Source organism: Lepisosteus platostomus, chromosome 10, assembly GCF_059453375.1.
Source record: "Lepisosteus platostomus isolate fLepPlt1 chromosome 10, fLepPlt1.hap1, whole genome shotgun sequence".
NCBI lineage: Eukaryota > Metazoa > Chordata > Actinopteri > Semionotiformes > Lepisosteidae > Lepisosteus > Lepisosteus platostomus.
In genome coordinates this window covers 44461017-44480295 of record NC_142620.1, presented here as the reverse complement: position 1 = coordinate 44480295, position 19279 = coordinate 44461017, and the positions used below count along the sequence as shown (strand labels likewise).

Sequence of the window (19279 nt, the reverse complement as noted above, 5' to 3'; positions counted from 1 at the left end):
TGGATACATAAATGAGGAGACGAATGTAAAAAAATTAAGTAGCGGAAAAATACATTTTTGTGTGTTTTTGCAATGGATCTTCGGAGATTAGACATTAGCCCTCAATAAGCACATTCATCGGTTTAGCTGTGAACATGAACTTCCCATTGGCCACAATAAGCAGAGCTGGAGGCTGTTATCCTGGGTAACTGGTAATATTGCAAAAGTGCTAGAAATAAACTTCAATTTCCTGCAGTCATGGGAATATGACCTTGTCTAAGCTGCCCTCTCCATAGGGGTTGATTGTACTGTTTGTGAATTCTTTGTGCTGTTGTCCTGTGAGTCTCCACTCAGAATGAGACACATCTGGCCTGGTGCTGGAAGCAAAGCTAAAAAGGGCCCTGATCCCCACCCTCTCAGCTTGGTTTACTTGAAAAGGAAACAATGGAGCCTGAAATAAGAGCCTCAGAGGACTAAAGAAAGAGCTGTTATGAAAAAAATAGTTAACCATTATGCGGCCCACTGGAAAACAAAATAGAAGTGTAATTATATATTTTGTATGTCTGGATTAATTTGAATAATTTCTTGAGATACTGAAAGATGTAAGATTCTGTTGTGAATAGAACACTTAAGCATTTTGTGGAGCAATATGTCACAATCTGGAAAATAATTACTTGAACAGGTTTGAAAACTACCCACATTAAACAACACTCTTCAGTGGTTTAGAGGTAATAGGGGTTTCTTGCAGTAAAAATAGTTTCCCATTTAAAGGAAGCATGCTGAATGCCTCTGTTTTTCAGTAATTGAGTAGCAACTTATATGTAATCATTTCTGTTTTTAATTTATTAAAAACAGATATGTTGGCCATGAGTACACTCTTATCAGTGTCTTTTCTCTTCCAGAAACTCGGAAAAGGAGGAAATCACTGAGAAGAAAGTTTGATTCCTTTTCCAAAGAGAAAAAAGAAAGAGGTAAGTGCCAAATGAACAAAATTCTGGGCTCTAATACAAAATTTACATTGCTGCTTGACTGGTGGGCTCATCTCTAGGAGACCTGTTTTGCGCAATTGAGCAAATATTAATGACTCTAAAAAGTAATATTAGCCAATGAAGCTTGGGTTGAAATTTTCAAGATCAGTTTAAATGGCACACAGGGGAACCCAGATCAGCAATTTTACTTATGAACAGGGCTCCCTGATTGTTACCACATAAAGATAATCAAATTGAGTTTTTCAGGTCTCTGTAAATCTCAGGCTCTAACACACCTGAGATTTAGCTATCAAAATAAAAGAGTAAATTTGTATATAGGTGCACAAACCACAGATGTTATATTGAATCTTTTTTTCCTTATGCTACAGTTCAATTTTCAATCATTTTTGGTCTGCAGGAGCCTGCAAGTCCTGTGCAGATCACACATTGAAACACAATCATGTGTTCATAGCATGAAACCTATATTTCGTATGTCTATAGCAAGAAACCAGAACAAGTACCTGGTTGTTGGTATTGTCTCTGCTTTTCATCTCCCAGATTGAATGACAAAGAATGAGAGAATTAGACTTATTCTTTGGGAACAACTGTGCTCTTAGGAGGCATGTTGAGAATTCAGATTGCAATCTAAAGTCATCAAGTGGGCAACCACATACCACACACAGTATCCCATCCTTGGTGGTCCTGTTCTGAACACATACAAATTTCTAGTTAACATTTGCATTGCAGCTGATTAACTATGAGGTTTTGCAGACATCAGGCTATGTCAGAGAATAGTAGCAAACTTTATTCAGGTTCTGCTGCATGATGCATACGACCTTGGTATGAATCAAACTAGATTTAAAAAAGTTAGGAACTGACTGAAAGAAAATCTGTTTTCACTGGCAGGGATGGGGGCTATAGTGAACTTATCTCCATGTTAGGAATGTCTTTAGGCACTAGAGATAGCAAAGCTTGGATGACAATAAGACCTCCACTTTAAGAGGCTTAGACAGGCCACATGGGGACACTCAAGTATACTGAGTATGGATTACTGTTAGACTACAGCATTGGATTCAAGTTTTCACAGGTGGAAAACTTTTAAAGCAGAGAACATGATGCATCATTACTAAACAGTCAGAGCCGAATCATCTCTCTCTGTATAATCATTTATATAGAAGCCAGAAGCCATATCACCCTGCAACTCACAACTGGCAGCTCCACTGAAGCTCAGCAGGTGTGAGCCTGGTCAGTACCTGGATGGGAGACCTCCTGGGGAAAACTAAGGTTGCTGCTGGAAGAGGTGTTAGTGGAGCCAGCAGGGGGTGTTCACCCTGTGGTCTATGTGGGTCCTAATGCTCCAGTATAGTGATGGGGACACTACTGTAAAAAGGCTCCATCCTTCAAATGAGACGTAAAACCGAGGTTCTGACTCTGTGGTCATTAAAAATCCCAGGGCATTTCTCAAAAAGAGTAAGAGTGTAATCCCGGTGTCCAATCATGGCCTCCTAATAATAACCATATATGAACTGGCTTCATCACTCTGTTCTCCTCCCCGCTAATAGCTGGTGTGTGGTGAGCGTTCTGACGCACTATGGCTGCCATCACATCATCCAGGTGGGGCTGCGCATTGGTGGTGGTGGAGGGGTCCCCATTACCTGTAAAGCGCTTTGAGTGGAGTGTCCAGAAAAGTGCTATATAAGTGTAAGGAATTATTATTAATTATTATATACCAGATGAATCTGATGGACTTCATAGCTGCCTCTCGTTTGGGAATTGTCCTATGTTTCCTGTTTTGTGGCCTGCACTTGTCGGGATGTGATTATGCCCAGGCACTTTCCTTCTTTGCAGAGACTGCTCCCAAGGCCTTTGGGATCCCGCTAGCTCAAGTCATAGCGAATGACCGCGCCCACAAACAGAGGCAGGGTGCCCTGAAGGAGAGCAGGAGGGACTGCCTGGACCTGGAGGCCAGCGTGCTGCGCTTCCGTGCCGAGAAGAATAACCAGTCCCTCTGCAGCCCCGATTCGGCCCCCAGCCCTTCCCAGGAGCTCAGCTGCAAGCCTCTCTCCCCCATGTTCTTGGACAACACCTCCAGAGTGCATCGTCGGGTAAGGTTTCTCCCCATGCAGCTTGCAGCAACAGTATGCATGTCTCCAAGACTGTCCACACATCTCTATACTTAACACTGATCCCCTCTTCCACTCGATCCTGGGTCTATGTGTTAACAGAGCCCTGAATACACACTGCAGCTATTTCAGACTATCACATATTAGGCACATTGATTGACATCTGCCTTCATTAGCAGCACGTAGACACCTGAAATGGGGCTCCTTAATGGTTAATCTAGCAATCTCCTCCACCTACAGAGGAGTACACACCTTACAGCTTGTAGATCACAGGTTCAAATCCAGTCTGTCCCCCCGCAGATGACAGGAGCACCCAATTTTTGGTCCAAACATAACAGAGCACAGGAAGGTTTGAGTAGGGTAACAGCCACAAGGGGCTCCTCAGTTCAGCCTGAAGCAGAGAGCCATTCAGGCTCACTGGACACCTTCAGGATTGGCAGATGTTCATTGATCGCTCTGCTTCACATTGGAACAGGATTGTTATCCACTTTAAATTTGACATTCAAAGCAGAATATCTTTGCCCAGAGTGGCCCAGCCAATGAAAGCCCTTGCTCGGAGAGCAGGATTGGCTCTGGTGTCCTGTTGTCAGTTGTTCAAGCCTGGGCTTGAACAACTTGCTGTGTGTCGCAAGAGGCTGGTGAGTGAAAGCCAGAGTTCTCTTACCTTGCCACACAAGACCAGAATCAGATACCCCTTGAGAAACTGTGAATGTGCAGTGACATCAGTGAAAGATCTTCACTTTTTAACTTAATGCTAACTGTCCTGCGAGGCACTGTGAGACTTACAGTATGTGTCAACTGGCAAGAACCTCTATTAGATAGGTGTGTTGGAGAAGTGTGTGTGACACATGGGCTATAGTGGTATACTGAAGTGATGCAGGAGTAAGAGGGTTAAATTAAACAATGTGGTACATGTGTTACTTGCCAGAGAAATAATGAAGAAAGACTGTGAGACAGATAATGGAAGCAAGCATTCTTGGGTACAAAAAAAGCACCCAGGACTGAGAAGGTCAGAGCTCAGGTCCAAATGACCAAAAATGGGCCTCATTCTCTTACTACCTTAAAACAAATATTTTAGCACAAATTGAGTTAAACAAGTAAGGTATCTAAGCCACCACAAATGTTGTTATTCTGCAGTTGGTGTACTGTGGGAGCTTCTATGTGTCATACATCTTTAAGGAATAGAGGCAGTTTGCTAGATTGTAACCTTTCCAATTGACGTTTGGGAGATGAAAGCTGATTAAACTGCCTGTACAACCGTTGCAGTGAGGAAAGCCAGAGATTTTCCGTGTTTTTGTTGTTATTTTTTAGATTAATTATATTCACTGTATGTATGCTCAATACACTGAGTATTTTCCCCACTCTAAATACCTAACTAATGACCAGCGATTCCAGTTAGGATGGTTAAGAAAATGGAAACTAAGTGGTGATTTCAAGTTTTGAAACAAACAGAAACAGTATAACAAATGGCCGAATGTGAAGCCATTGCTCTATGAACAAGAGTTTACTAGATTAATACTGTCTGCCAAATCATATTTTGTTGCTCTGCAAGTGGTGAGGCTAATAAGCCTTTTTTATTGAAGACTTTGGAAGAATAAATAAAGCAATGCAACCCTGGCTGACCTAATGCCTGACATTGCTTCGGGGGAAAACATTTGTTGTTCTTCTAATACAGTTTGTGGCAGCTGAAAGTAAAACATTTTGCAAATCGTTTTGCAAATCATTACATGTACTCAAATGAATAAAACACAATCACTGATATTTAGGATAAATAAATTAGCTGCAGCTAAAATAAGATGCATTCATGTTAACATTTTGTACTGTGTTGGGAAATGGTCTGCAAAGTTCATTGATGCTCCTTGTCGTAGTAAGTCTATTTGTATGAGTGGCATTGGGTTTGATACAGTTCGTATTCAAATACTGCACGTTGTTTTTTTAAAAGAAATGTTTAAGAAATAATATAACCTTTTTACTAGTTCAGTTTTTCAGCACGTTTGGAAAACCAATGAGCAAACAGCACATCTTTAGCAAAGTTCTGGAGACCGCAGCAGCCTGTCGCTAAATTTGTGCCAAGCGCAGACATCGGCCTCAGAAATATATCTCACATTGCGTCATTTCACCTTTGGAAAATCCGAGATATATTTAAATATAGGGATAAATCTCATTGTCTCTGGTGATACATTATTCCCAGACAAATTCCAAGAAAAAGAAAAAAAATGTTTCAATGCTTGGCAGTGAAACATTGGTTATTTGGTTCAGGGTGGGTTTGTCAAAGTCTGCATTAATACCGTCTTGCTATAAAAGGAAGCACAAAATGTAAGAAATTTTACAGCGTCACAGTGTCTTGTCTTTAGCCATAGTTTTGCAAGCAAATATTGACCCAAAACCATTAAAAAAATACTCCTTAAATAAAAGTACTACCCAACATTTGGGGTTCTTATATTTTTCCAACCTATCAGTTTTCTACACAAGTTGAACAGCGAATGAAGCAAGGCAGTCTGATTAAGAGATAAATGCACATCCACAGAAATGCAGAACAAATGTCCTAGTCTTTGTCAGCATTATTAGAGATTAAACAAACTTATTATATAAGTTTATTATATAATAATATACTTATTATATTATTATAAGTTATTATTGGAGATTAAGCAAAAGAAGTCTGCAAAAAAAACTGAAAACTCAGCAATTTAATAATTGCACTGCATGTCAGAGACACAGGGCCTGGCTTAGAAAAGGTTCTTATGTGATAATGTGCACCTTATCCATAGGCTTATCATTGGATGAGACTCGTCTTATCATATAAGAGCCTTTTGCAAACAAGACCCAGTTTCTGTTATATCACAAGTCTGATGAATAGCGGAACTTGCTCTCATATTTCTTATTTTTTAATCTTATTTATTAACATTAGTATTATTAGCCCTGTCTACATTGTCTATGTCAGTGTCTTGTCTGTATTTGCACCGTGGACCAGGAGGAAAGATATTTCGTTCCACTGTATACTTGTATATGGCTGGAATGACAAATGAACTTGAACTTGATGGTAATAAACACTCACAAGAAACCAAGTGGAAACAGTCCTAGATTACCACCAGCCGTGTGGGCACGTGAGATGCATGACAGTGTGAAAGATGCAGTAGTTTAAGTGGCTTGAACTAGGCTAAGCTGTGTCACACTTGTCCTAATCCCTGTCCGTTTCAGGGAGGGCTGTCTGTGGATTCCATTTCCGACCTGGTGGACAGCCAATCGCGGCTGCTGGAGGCTCTCCAGCTGTCCCACCCTAACGAGCTTGAAAGCAAGAAGGTGACAGGGCGGGCAAATAAACTAAGCATCAATCCCATCTACAGGCAGGTGCCGAAATTAGTGGACTGCTGCTGTGAACACATTGAGACCTATGGTGAGTCTGCCCAACTGATGGAGAACTGATGGATTGGAGAACCGGGATGTTTCTGAACACACTTGTAGAGGCCATGTCTGGATTTTATTTCCAAAAAAAAATCAGCACAACCATTTTGATTAATAGCCTGGCTGAAATTATGTGGCAGCCATTAGATATATGAAGATCAGCAATGTCTCTACACATAGATATTATTCATAAAAATGTACAGTTCAGAAAAGAGTGTGGTACATGAAACACAATGCAAGAAGTAGGACAAGTTTCACTGAGAATCCAGACACAAATTAAGCAAGTGCCAAACTACAGTTAAGCACACTGCAGATTTACAGGTCCCATAATCAGAGAAATGTGAGGAACTTGTAAAATAGTGATACCCCAAAACCATAGTCCCTCAAATACAAAGTCAACGATGCACAAAAAGCAGAGAAATGTTCTTCCTGGTTGTTATCAGTACAGTACATCATAGAGCAGTTTTATGGAGGCATTCTGACATCAGCATACTAATCCATTTCTTTTTAATCTTGAGAGAATAAGGACAATTGCAATTGCAATTGAATACAGTGCAATAAAAGTTCATGCAGAGCTTATCTTTTGGTGGACTAGATAGAGGCATCTAAGACATTGAATAACTGTTTAAAAAAACGTACTTGTCTTTTACAACCATATAAAACAGGTTAATATAAACTAAAAAATGCTGTTGCCTTTCAATGCTATTGACTTAATAATATGCAGTACAAGTTAAATTACTAGTGAGACTATTCACTTTTTTGTCTGTAGCTTTCACACATTTGCTTTTGGAGATAGTTTTGAGCTGTATTATTTTTCAGCAGAAATAGTTGGTTTAAATTAAATTTAAATGAAAAAAAAGTTTTGTTTTAAATTGAAATATACAATTACTGTATATAGGAGAAACAAGAAACCTATTGTAAATGTTGTTCTTTCAGCCTGGGCTTTGGATATGAAAGTCATAAGATAGTATATGCACTCTTGATCTAAGAAAACCACTGACAATAATTTTCTTTCATCTTACAGTCATCTATTTCTGCGTAATTGAAATTGTGAAAACGTGAAAGAAATTCCTTTTTCATAGTGCACCACAAAGCAAAAATCCTAAGCTAAATGTTTTTTTTTTCAGGGAACATAAGTGCCAGTTTTTAACCTCAAGTCAGGAGGAGTTCACTGTATCACAGATCACTTTTCTTGTGCTAAATTTTTGAGTCAATTAGTTTCACAGAAATTGATGTCCAAAATGGTTTTTAATAACAATAACCTCAAACCTTCCTCAAAAACAGTAAGGACCTGTAACAGATTTTTTGCCTTTCATCCTTGTCTAATGCTTTGGTTCATTTTCCTTCAGGTTTACAAACAGTTGGGATTTTTCGTGTTGGGAGCTCAAAGAAAAGGGTCAGAGAGGTATTTTCATTTATCTTTTTTACCCGTTTCGGAATTTTCTAATTACATCTTCAAATGTCTTCACTCGTCGCACTCCTTTTCCAAATGGACACCTCCTCTCCAGAATAAATTGTGTGAGCTATATCTTTCATGCCACTGTAAAATTGTTTTTTTATAACTTCTAAACATATACATCTTTCAGCATTTTCTATGTCACAGTATTTCATAAAACTCCAATTTCAGTATCATATGAAAACTTCACTTGCTTCATCTATGCTAGAATCAAGATAATATAAGGTAGGAATTGTATATGAATTATTAATGTATTTGGCTGATACTTTTATCCAAAGAAACTTGCAGTTGTCCACCTGGACATTTCAATGTGCAACCTGAGTGAAGCTCCTGGCATAAGGTTAAAACAGCAGAGTCTCCTCCCAGATTCGCCCAAAGTCCTGATGGCTCCTCCACACTGCTGTCTTAGGAAGAGTATTTAACCTAATACAGACTCTTTTGGTTCTGTGCTCATTGCAATACACCATTTAGGGCATTCACTCCTTATCTGTACTGTTTTCTGTCCTGTAAGCAGTTCTTAGTCTAAATACATGCCTTAAGTATCTACCACCTGCAGTTTGCAAATTATAATTATTATAAGGACTTTTATTAAAAGGCTTCTGAAAATATAAATATGCCATTTCAAATGCTCTATGTGTGTCTGTTACTGTAGTTGCTTGAAACTCACATATGAATTATGCTGGATCTACTTCTCCTTTAACCATCACTATTGAAGTCAGATTTATGTTCTATAATTACTTGGTTTGATTTAGTCATATTAGCAATTGTGGATAAAGAGCATTATTTGCAAATAAGACCTACTTGCCCCTTGAGAAGCTTCTAATTGTAACTGCAATGGATATGTGTTCCGTCTTTTTCTGTAACAACTGTTTCAAAGTAACTGCCCTAAGACCGCTCCCTCGTGTCTGAGCAGCTGCGGGAGGAGTTTGATCTGGGCAACGACGTGATTCTGGATGATGAGCACAGCGTCCACGACGTGGCTGCCTTGCTGAAGGAGTTCCTGAGACACATGCCCGACCCCCTGTTGCCTCGGGAACTGTATCCCGCCTTCCTCCACGCCAACAGTACGAGAAAATACCGGGGTCGATGCTAAGAGTCTTTTCCTTAGAGTGACTGTCCTGTAGCTACCAGGACACTTTGCAGTTTTGCTAAATTGATATCTGCAGCTTGGAATTTATAGTCTTTAGTCTTTTTATGAACACCAAAAATCAATCAGATTTTTAATATTTTAATAATTCATATAATATAGTGCGTCCATGTTGTTGTTTTGAAGCTAATGCTACCTACGGTGTTATTTACAGCTGCTATTTGTTTCCAGTGAAGCCTGGCAAAGTATCGCTACTACAACAGTAATGTACACTGAGATAAAGTCAGTAATATTTTGTGTCATCGATGGCTGGAGTACTGAACAGCTGACCTTAGCAAAGTCATTAAGAAATGGTATTGATTAATACCATTGTAGCAAAGAAGCAATGTTTGAATTTTAGGGTGTTTTACAGATTATGGCCAGTCTTAGCAACAGGACTATCATCTTTCTTTTTTTTTTTACGCTTCTGTCAATAAATGTTAAAATGATTAAGATCTGTTTTCCCCCATCTGTTCGATTACTGTTGTTCTCTTTCCCATTCACTTTATACTTATATGTTCTGTATGTTTGGTTGAGATGCTCCTGGATCTCTTAGCTGTAGTAAAACTCCGAGAGGTTTGCACAGCTCAGTGGGGCCCAGGAGCTGTGTGTGGCTGACAGTAGGCTCCTGCATGATGAATATCCAGCAGCACTGAGAGCAGCTGAGCCGCTCGGCCTGACTGCACCTTATTTGTGTTGAAGCCCTGAAGGGAGACGAGCAGCTGGAAATCCTGCAGCAGCTGATCTACCTGTTGCCCCCGTGTAACTGCGACACCTTGCAGCGGCTCCTGCAGCTCCTTCACACCGTCCAGAGCTACGCGGAGGACAGCGTCGGCCCTGACGGAGAGCCGGTGAGCCTTCCTGCGCCCCCGCCCCCCAGACAATGGGACAATGGGAGTTCTGGGAGAATGACCACAGTCACTCGTGTCAAAAGTGAAACACAAGAGCAAACGTCTTCCTTCTAACACTTACAAACACTTCAGGCAAATAATAATAAGGGCTTATCGGCTCATTCCTGAAAGTGAGATTTTTCTCTCTACATTGAAATATTCCAGCAGAAATGCCAACTTTGATAGTGGTACCACAGATATTGGATCTTGCACTTCATGCCATGAGGGAAAAATGCTGAAAACCTCGCTTTAAGAAATCAAGCCTCGTGGCTTCATCGGCTCTCTGATACCAGAGGGCACGCTAATGATTTCCAAACAAATTATACCATAAATATTGTGTGTTGTCCACATTGTTTCTTCGACATCTGCTTATCACACTTGCAAACTGCAGGATATTGGAAGTAAACCAGAAAATCGAACTCAACAGGAAGCCCACCTTACATTTAAAATGTCGTTCGATTTTGGGGTAGATAGTTATTTGAAAGCATTGCTGAGGTCAGAGTCACAGGAGGAACTCCCAGTTAACTGGTCCCATCCATTGATTTCAGGTTCCTGGGAATAAGATGACAGCCACTAACCTGGCAGTCATTTTTGGACCCAACCTCCTCCAGAGGGAGAAGGCTGCCGAAAAGGACCATAGCCTCCAGATGGTGGACATAGAGGACAGTGCCACCATCATCACCATCACCCTCAGGCTGATAGAAAGCTACAGAACCTTGTTTACTGTAAGATGTCGGTCATATTCTTTTATCTCTGACTTTCAATGCTTCATTCACTTCATGCCTGGATTGTTACTGCTAACCCAAAATCCCAGGACTCTTTAGAACAGAAATTGTTTGAAAATCTGAAAGGTTACATGTGAGAGGAAGTAATTTGGCCTATAGTATATAGCCCATTTGGTAGTTAGTAATTAATTGATCTAAGGATGTCACAGAGGTAATTCTCTGTATCTGTATCTAGGTAGAAAAGAGATTATTTGAGGCAGGAATTGGTTATTAAATAAAAAACAGAGGGTTATTTGTGGTGACGTTGTTTTTGAAGTACCTCAGAGCTCTGTGCTAGGGCCTCTTCTTAATTATATCAATGGCCAAGATTCTGTTATAGTAAACTAGTCAAATTTGCTGATGAGACCAAATTAAGACAATAAGCAAATATTGCCAAAGCAGCAAATGAAATCCAGAAATATTTAAATAAAAGTAAATAATTAATCTTTTATGGGAAACTTTATCAAAAGGCCTCTTATACAGTTGGTATACAGTTGGTTGTACAGTTGAATTCTCTAGTTCAGTTCTTTAACTATTTCAAGTACTTTACATGTAAAAGAAAGCAGACTTATATAAGTTTTATTGTCCAGACTGTAAACTGGTTAAGTTTTCTCACTCTTTTGTGGATGGGCTTCCCATTAGCAATTCTCCAGTCCCTGGATACTATCCCTATCTTAAGGAACTGTTGGAAGAGTAATAATTAGTAATACTCTTGTTGTTGTTATTGAGAATTATGTAGAATACTTTAAAGGTGAGGATTATGGATGGACACAGTATTAACAGCATCAGCAATACTGGTCTACAAAAAAGTGAAGATACAAATAAGTTTGCATTAAATCCATCTTTAAAAGCTTATGAACGAATGTCTTGTTTAATGGAAAAACTAACCCAAACCCTAATCTGGGTCTTATTGAAGTGGAAATCTTTTCAGGTTAAGGATTGTTCAAGGATCGGGTTACCATGAAAGTTTTATGTTTGACTTATTTTGGTATTAGATTTGTGAGTGGCTTTCATGTAAGTTTTTCCACCCATACTTGGCAATAACGTTCAGTTGCATGGAGACATGACACTTGCAGAAATTCTTATTAATGGACACAATGCTACTAGTATCTGCAATACTGACTTACATAAAAAGTAGAGATACCAATAAATAAGCATTCAATTCCTTTTAAAAGACTTAATAAAGTGAAATAAGAATATGTGAAAGTATGTTTTCAGATATCTTATTTAATGGGAAAGTTAACCCTAACCAGGGACTTGTAGGAGTAGAATCTTGCCAGGTTACAGTTAACTCTAGGATCAGGTAACATTTCCCATGAAAGTCTTACTTATTTTAGTGCTATAGTTTCTTTAGTTTCTTATGCTCCCTCTTGTTTTCAGTCTCTCATATCTTCTTACATCCCCTCTTGTCCTCTCCACTCCTCTGCTAGTTCCTCCTGCTTCTCGTCACTGAACACTTCTCTGGTGCAACCAGATACCGTGGAGGTATTCATCAAGACCTCACAGCTCCTCGTGAGGACCCTCCTGTCCAGACTGCGCCTATAGACATTACAGTTCAGCCCTTTCTCTGCTAGAACTGCTGTACCTGCAATTGTTTCACTTGCGCTCATGGCTCTCTACGTTAAGCAGAGTTATTGCACAGTTGCTTGGTCATTCGAATAGTTGTTTTTTTTCTCTGAATGCAAACTAGACTAGCATTGACAAAGATATCAACAAAATGGAATCAGTAATCATAGTTATGATCATGGAGTTCCTGGGGTTGCAGTAATCGATCGTTGAGACAGTTTCAAGAACTTCTGGCAAAAAAAAATCTCGTGAGGTGGAAGCCCCAGTATTGTTCATCATTCACTGTCACAACTTTGTTCTAAAACTTTCAAACAGATGAGGTTTTTTTTTAATAAAAATAACTTTTATAAAAGAAAATCAGGCTGGAGAAATACTGGTGTGATGTTTGCCAGCAAAGCTGTGCTAATGGAAAAATGAACCTATTAGTTTTCCACAGTTTCCAGTCATGTGAACCTGAGCACTGCATTCTCCTTTGCTCCCTAAATCTGTCTGGCTAGAGCTATTTCCCTTCTTCATTATTTCAGCATGTGCTGACACACAGATTAAGCAAGAATGCAAGCCTGCGCCTTGCATATAAATTCCAAATTAAAATATTTTGCGCTTTTCCAAAACCTCACTCTTTGAGGTAAAGTTGTGTTATTGTCTGACACTGACCGCAAAGTTTGTAATCAGGAATCATAAAGGATCCATAGTATACATGCATCTCTGCATTACCCTTCATAATGTCAAGATATTTACTGAATCCTAAATTTATGTTTTGAGAACTAACATCAAAGAGCCTGGTTCTGGAAGAGCAGGACACAGACATCTGGGATTTAAATTTAGGATCCACTTTATGAGCCAAACAGTGAAAGAGAGGGACTGTTTCTCAAATTGGAATGGTCTGGATCTGAATTGTTTGGAAGAGTGATAAAACCTTGTGTTTATGTGTTTTTCATCCCAAAGGATCCAATCCACTCATTCCTATAGCTGAGATGCATATCACCCACCACTGAGCGGTGTGACAAATGCCAGTCATTCTTCTCTACTTTAGCTAAGACACCAGGGTTAGTGCCTGAAAGCATGTTCTGAAAGCATTTTGTCAAGATTATACTTGGAATAATGTTTCATGTTCCTCAAAAAGGTCATATATATTGTTTGAAAGTAATAATTAGTAACGAATTGCTTTTACATAGGACCAAGAGGTTTACATGTGCTCTTTGGGATGAAAGAGCAAATCTAAAGCTTAAAAGTGCAGCTCCCCCTGGGTGACACAGCCATTCTACAGAAGCAAAAAAACCCTGGACAGCAGATCAGGGGGAAGGAGTGAGAAACGGCTTTACCAGGTGAATTGAGATGAATTATCTTTAGGGAAGGCCCAGAGTGCAATTTAACCAAAATTTAGGGGTTTAGGGGTTCTCTTACAAACGGTAGTATCATACAGTTCTTAGTGACCACGTAAACAGGATCTGTTCAATGACTTATCGGAAGGAGGGTGCAAAGGAAAGAGTGCCACCTGCTGGTTAAATTGTAGGTATGAAAAACAAAATGTTCCCCCTAAACGTATTATTGGAAAACATATTTGGATTCATCTGAGGTTCCAAAAAAGTGAGGTGAAATTTTTGTACCACAGGAAAAGATCTTAGTCACCCTGGAAGGCTGTTACAGGCTGATACAGAAAACAGCTGTTTTGTTTTAACAAACGCTGTTTTGTTACAGGTTTCTGCTGCTATGCAACAGGAGGTCCTGATGGGTCTGCTACAGACAGACCCTGATGTGATTGATTACCTCCTGCGCAGGAAACTGAGGTACGCTTTGTGTTTAGTGCCTTGCCTTCATGAAAAAACCGGCCTGCAGGAGCACAGCTGCAAAACTAACTGGTGTGAGGCTTACTTTGATCTCTTAAAAAGAGGTTTCATATATTTTCACAATGTTTTTAGAATAGCCACATTAATGTTAATCTTTGTGTTGAGAGAATTTGTTCAGTATTTTCTTTATTGTGAAGCCAAAAAATGCACATTTGATTTTCTGCTGTGAAATTGTGATCGAGGTACTTGCAACTTAAAAATTGTTGAACGGCAAAGTATGGAGTAGAAGACATTTTCTGCTCAATGAACTCAGCCTAGCCCAAGGACTGCTATGGTTACCAAGTATTGTAGAGTGGATGAGCACTGGCAGAGATGAAGAGCTTGTCTTGTTTAAGGTCATGCCTGGAGATCCTTAGAGAATAAACAGAAAAAGGATTACTCAAAGAGCATTCTGAGACCTATGGTCCAGTCACTGCTAGTGTGAGCCTGGATTATGTTACTGGCTTATTGAGACCAGGAATGCCTCAAGGATTGACTCATAACAGGCTGTGCACACCCCAGGGTTTGGGGTGCACAATTCAGTCAGAGTTCTCCCAGCTTTTACCACAACAATGATTCCTGGGGCTCCTAACTGGTCATCAGTGCAAACTATTAAACTTGCACTGATATAGAGATGTGCGTCTCATTCAGTCCATGATAACTGTCCTCCAAGACCAGAGTATCAAAAGATGAATGGCTTCAGAATGTAGGTGTGTAAAAGGATTGTGTCTGCAGATCCTCATTCTTCCTGTGCAGTACAGGATTTATAGCAAGGAAGCACAGTTAAAGGCAAATCATGATTGAAAGTGTTTGTGTGTAAACTAAGCAAGAGTGGCAAATGTCAGTTGCAAAGACCAGCCTCTGATCATGGTTCTCCTCCTGTGACAGGGGTTTGGATGCAGCCAGCCAATCAGATTCTTCTGCAAGACACTGCTCTTCCAAGATATCCCACGATTCCACCACACTGTCATGTGAAGATTTCTCCCCCCAGGATACATCTTCTGTCATTTCGGATTCGGATGAAAGCAGCCTGAGCAACGAGGTCTTCTTCAGCTTCTTGAGTCTCAACCAGCAAAGGCAACGTAAGTGTTCAGGGAATAAGGGTCCCCTTGACATTGAGGCAAGACAGGTTAGAGGTGAGACAATGTGGTCGCCTCACCAGACACCCGCTCGTCATGTTCTACAGCAATGCCTTTACCACAGTCACTGGAATGTGGAATGACACAGGACCAAAAAGATTCCTCTTAGAACAAAACATCACCAAAGAAAGATGTGCTTTTGTGTGCTGTCAAAGACTCTTTTAAAGGGTAACTGCGACACTGGTTTTAGATTTCAGGGTTAGAAAGTATCAGGATTGATGAGTGCATTTCAAATCACAGTAAAAGAGTAAAACCTCCAGTTTACATCACAAAATAGATTACATTTCCAGGTATGCACGGCCCCATATTCTGCGATTCAGAATGAGAACAAAACTTCCGGAAGCTTGAAGCGGCCCTATTACATTGTAAACAAGCAGGCTTGTGAATACTGTACATCTCTTTTGATCCACTAGAAATCTTGCTCTCGACTTCAAGATAATTTTACCAATGAATACTACTTATTTGTTAACTCTGCATGCAGATCACATTGGAACATTTCTGCAGTGAAATGTCAGCTGCATAACCTGTACTTATTTGCTCATACATCTCATTACATAAGTCATTACGGTGACTAGTGAGCAGGAAGGGCCATTTCACCTCGCAGTTCATGCAAACATGGTGACTTATCTACTTTCACAAAGTTCACAATTTTGTCGTTAATTTGAAATTTGTCAATTTTTCCTATAACGTCAATGGATTATATTTTGTGACCGAGATTTAATGACCCATCTGAGAAATTGGGATTGCAGCTCCCCTTTAAAGAGATATATTTAATCTGATCACAATAACCATTTAATGATATCTGATGCAAAAGTGTCATGTTGTTGTGCCTCACACAGATATAGTGAAATGTGAATGTGAACCATCTCTCTTAGGCCCCTCTGAAAAGAGCCCCAGAAAACCGATGAACCAGACAAGACAGTTTCATTCTTACCACAACCTCTCCAGTCTGTCCGATTCTTCCTTTGGAAGCCGGCTGGAAGACTGGGAGACGTTCGAACTCAAGAATGAGCGTCGCTTTCTCAGGCATAAGAAGCAGACCTCCCACACAACCTCCTGTCAGAGGGGGAGCCCGACTGGTAGTTCCGAGAGCCAGCCAGCATCTGATTCCGTGAGTCCCAGAGACGACGTCTGCTTTTCACCTCTCAACTACAGCCAGGTCACGAGAAACAGCACCAGCCCCAGCTCCCCCATCCAAATTCTCCAGCACCCCTCCCTGGGAGATAAAGTGTTCATGAAGCAAGACACTCCAAGCACGCCTGACGGAAAATCACAGGGTAGTCCCACAAGCTTCTGGGACTGTTTCACGGGAAATATCTCAGGTTCAGAAACAATTGTATGAACTCCAAGACTATTGTCTGCCAGCTCCACTGGAATAACCTGAGAGTGGCGATCTGAGGATGACATGAGGCAGCTGGGTTCACAATCTAGCAGTCTGAGGCCCTCCAACAAAACAAAACATGGGTTCACCTGAGATTGTAGATTATCTTCCTAAATCAGGCAGCTGCTTTTGCATTTTTCTTCCTGCAGAGTAGTCTTAACAATCTGCTGCTCATGAAGCATTGGTTGGGTACAATACCTGTAAGATATTGGGGATTGTGCTATTATTGGACTCCATTTTAATGAAAAAAAAATAGTAGAGATTAAAAAACAAATGCACCAAACACTGAAGATGTACTTGTGTAAGTAGAATTCCTGAATGTTGGAATACAGAAAACCATTCCATTTTGGAGGTCTTCTTTTCATAGTGCTCAGTATGTACTATTACTTGTTGCATCTGGACTTATTAAAACACTGCTCCCATTTTAAAGTGATGCTGGGATTTTCACTGAAGCCATTAATTAGCCAGCAGCTGTCCCTGCTTCAGTTATGGATATTAGCTGCAACTATATACTGCACTTTTGAGACTTCTGTCCAGTTCCATTTAAAGACTGTACATGAAGAAAAGCACTTAGAGGAACCATATTCTGAGATGGAAGTTCTCCAGCACAAAACCTGTGGAACTTCTTTCTCTTCGAACAATAGACTTGATTGATTAACTGCATGATTTAAGGAAGGTTTTGTTGTTGGTTTTTTTTCATTTAACAGAGTAATGAAATAACTTTTAATATGTTTAACATGATTTGCGTTGTTTATTAAACCAAAACGGTGGTTTTCAATGTGCAAGATGTTTTACAGTATATACAACATGATACTCATTTATGAACATGCCTCTTGTACATAATTTTAAGATGTAGGACAGGCTGGAAGATTAAGTGTTCAAGAAAGCAAGATACTGCCTTTTGCTCTCTGTGATGTGACTGCATTAATTTGTCGCAAACATTTTGCCACTGATTGGGTTTTTTTGTTTATTGTAACATTAATACGCAGATCACAAGGGGGAGCTGTGCTCAAAGTACCTGAAGATTTATTTAAGATTATTATCATGCTGTTAAGCCCAGCATATCCCTGATGATTTCTCTCATTATTCTCACACTGTTAAACCAAAGTCTCAAACTCTAGACTTTTGCAAAGCTCTTAAGGATTTCTCCAGAACAAAATACATTTTAAAGTGGTTTATACAACTGTCCACTGGCTGCTAATACTAGGACACTCCAAGAATGGCTTTGTGCTGTTGCCCATTCGAGTCTCCCACCTCTAACAGCTATATCATATCAGTGGTTTCACTGAGCACTGCCCATAGAGAGGAACACTCTATGCCTTCTGAATGGTTATATCCGTAAGACATTAATATAGCAAAACTGAAAACAATCTATACCACAGAGGCATAACAAAGCATGGCATATGGGAGAACTGTAAAGGTATTGTGAAGATTTCCTGTAGTAGACTTGCAGATACTAGACCCAGAAAAAGCAGTGAAAACCAGCACAACTCCATAACATTTCAGATTACTGCTTTACAAAAGCACGTCAGATACAGATGGCAATCATAGAATGGAATTTAGAATGATTCATTATGATGCTTAAATCCTTTAGGTGTGTGAGAGAGAGCACTGTGCAGCTCACAGTCGGTTACAACCAGAGAACAAGTGTAGCTCTTCTTTGAAAGCAATTCCACGTTTACTCCATGTCAACAGTGAAGGTGAGCACTCTGCTCAAATTTCTCCCCCAGTAGACAACTGTACAGCTGTAACATCCTCTGCTGCAAAACATTAACTTCCGCCTGCCAAATCAGTACCTGGATGGGAGACCTCCTTGGAAAAACTAAGGTTGCTGCTGGAAGAGGTGTTAGTGGGGCCAGCAGAGGGTGCTCACCCTGTGGTCCATGTGGGTCCTAATGCCCTAGTATAGTGATGGGGGCACTATACTGTAAACAGACACCGTCCTTCGGATGAGACGTAAAACCAAGGTCCTGACTCTTGAAAAGAGTCTTGAAAAGAGTAGGGGTGTAACCCCGGCGTCCTGGCCAAATTTCCCATTTGCCCTTACCAATCATGGCCTCCTAATAATCCCCATCTATGAATTGGCTTCATTACTCTGCTCTCCTCCCCACTGATAGGTGGTGTGTGGTGAGCGTTCTGGCGCACTATGGCTGCCATCGCATCATCCAGGTGGATGCTGCACATTGGTGGTGGAGGAGAGTCCCCATTACCTGTAAAGCGCTTTGAGTGGAGTGTCCAGAAAAGTGCTATATAAGTGTAAGCAATTATTATTATTATTATTATGGTTAACGATCTGACAGCAGATACCGTACACTATTAGTACATTTTTAATTCTGGTATAATAATTTCCCACTAGGGGACGCCACATACTACATAAAAGTTCAGGCTGTTTCTGCTAACTGCACACAAAAATTTCCCCTAGTGTGCTGTAAGAATCTATAAAACTGAAACTCCCATTGATGTTATGGATTTGTATAGTATTTTATGATGCATTGTTATGCAGCAAACTGGTTTCCTAGGACAGTTTTTCCAAAGGCATACTTGGAAAGTGCAATGAGTACCTGGATTTAATGAGACTAAAGTGTACATCGTGCTGGCACTGTTTATTTCAACACACTGAGTATTTCTCAGTCCAGAATTTACAAGTCTAATAGGAAAA

General features: G+C 40.1%; 1 protein-coding gene across 5 annotated transcripts in view; it reads left to right on the top strand.

Moving 5' to 3' along the window:
* Positions 1-17398, top strand: part of arhgap36 (Rho GTPase activating protein 36) — a 48064-nt gene extending 30666 nt beyond the window's left edge. For all 5 annotated transcript variants that reach the window (XM_088649133.1, XM_088649135.1, XM_088649131.1 and 2 more), the window contains exons 3-12: positions 882-950; positions 2796-3052; positions 6269-6464; positions 7822-7877; positions 8842-8992; positions 9757-9905; positions 10493-10669; positions 13973-14061; positions 14989-15182; positions 16115-17398. In XM_088649133.1, coding sequence (XP_088505259.1) covers positions 882-950; positions 2796-3052; positions 6269-6464; positions 7822-7877; positions 8842-8992; positions 9757-9905; positions 10493-10669; positions 13973-14061; positions 14989-15182; positions 16115-16581 — 1805 coding nt within the window. In that variant the 3' untranslated portion in view covers positions 16582-17398. The remainder of the gene's footprint in view (positions 1-881; positions 951-2795; positions 3053-6268; positions 6465-7821; positions 7878-8841; positions 8993-9756; positions 9906-10492; positions 10670-13972; positions 14062-14988; positions 15183-16114) is intronic.
* The last annotated feature ends 1881 nt before the right edge of the window (positions 17399-19279 follow it).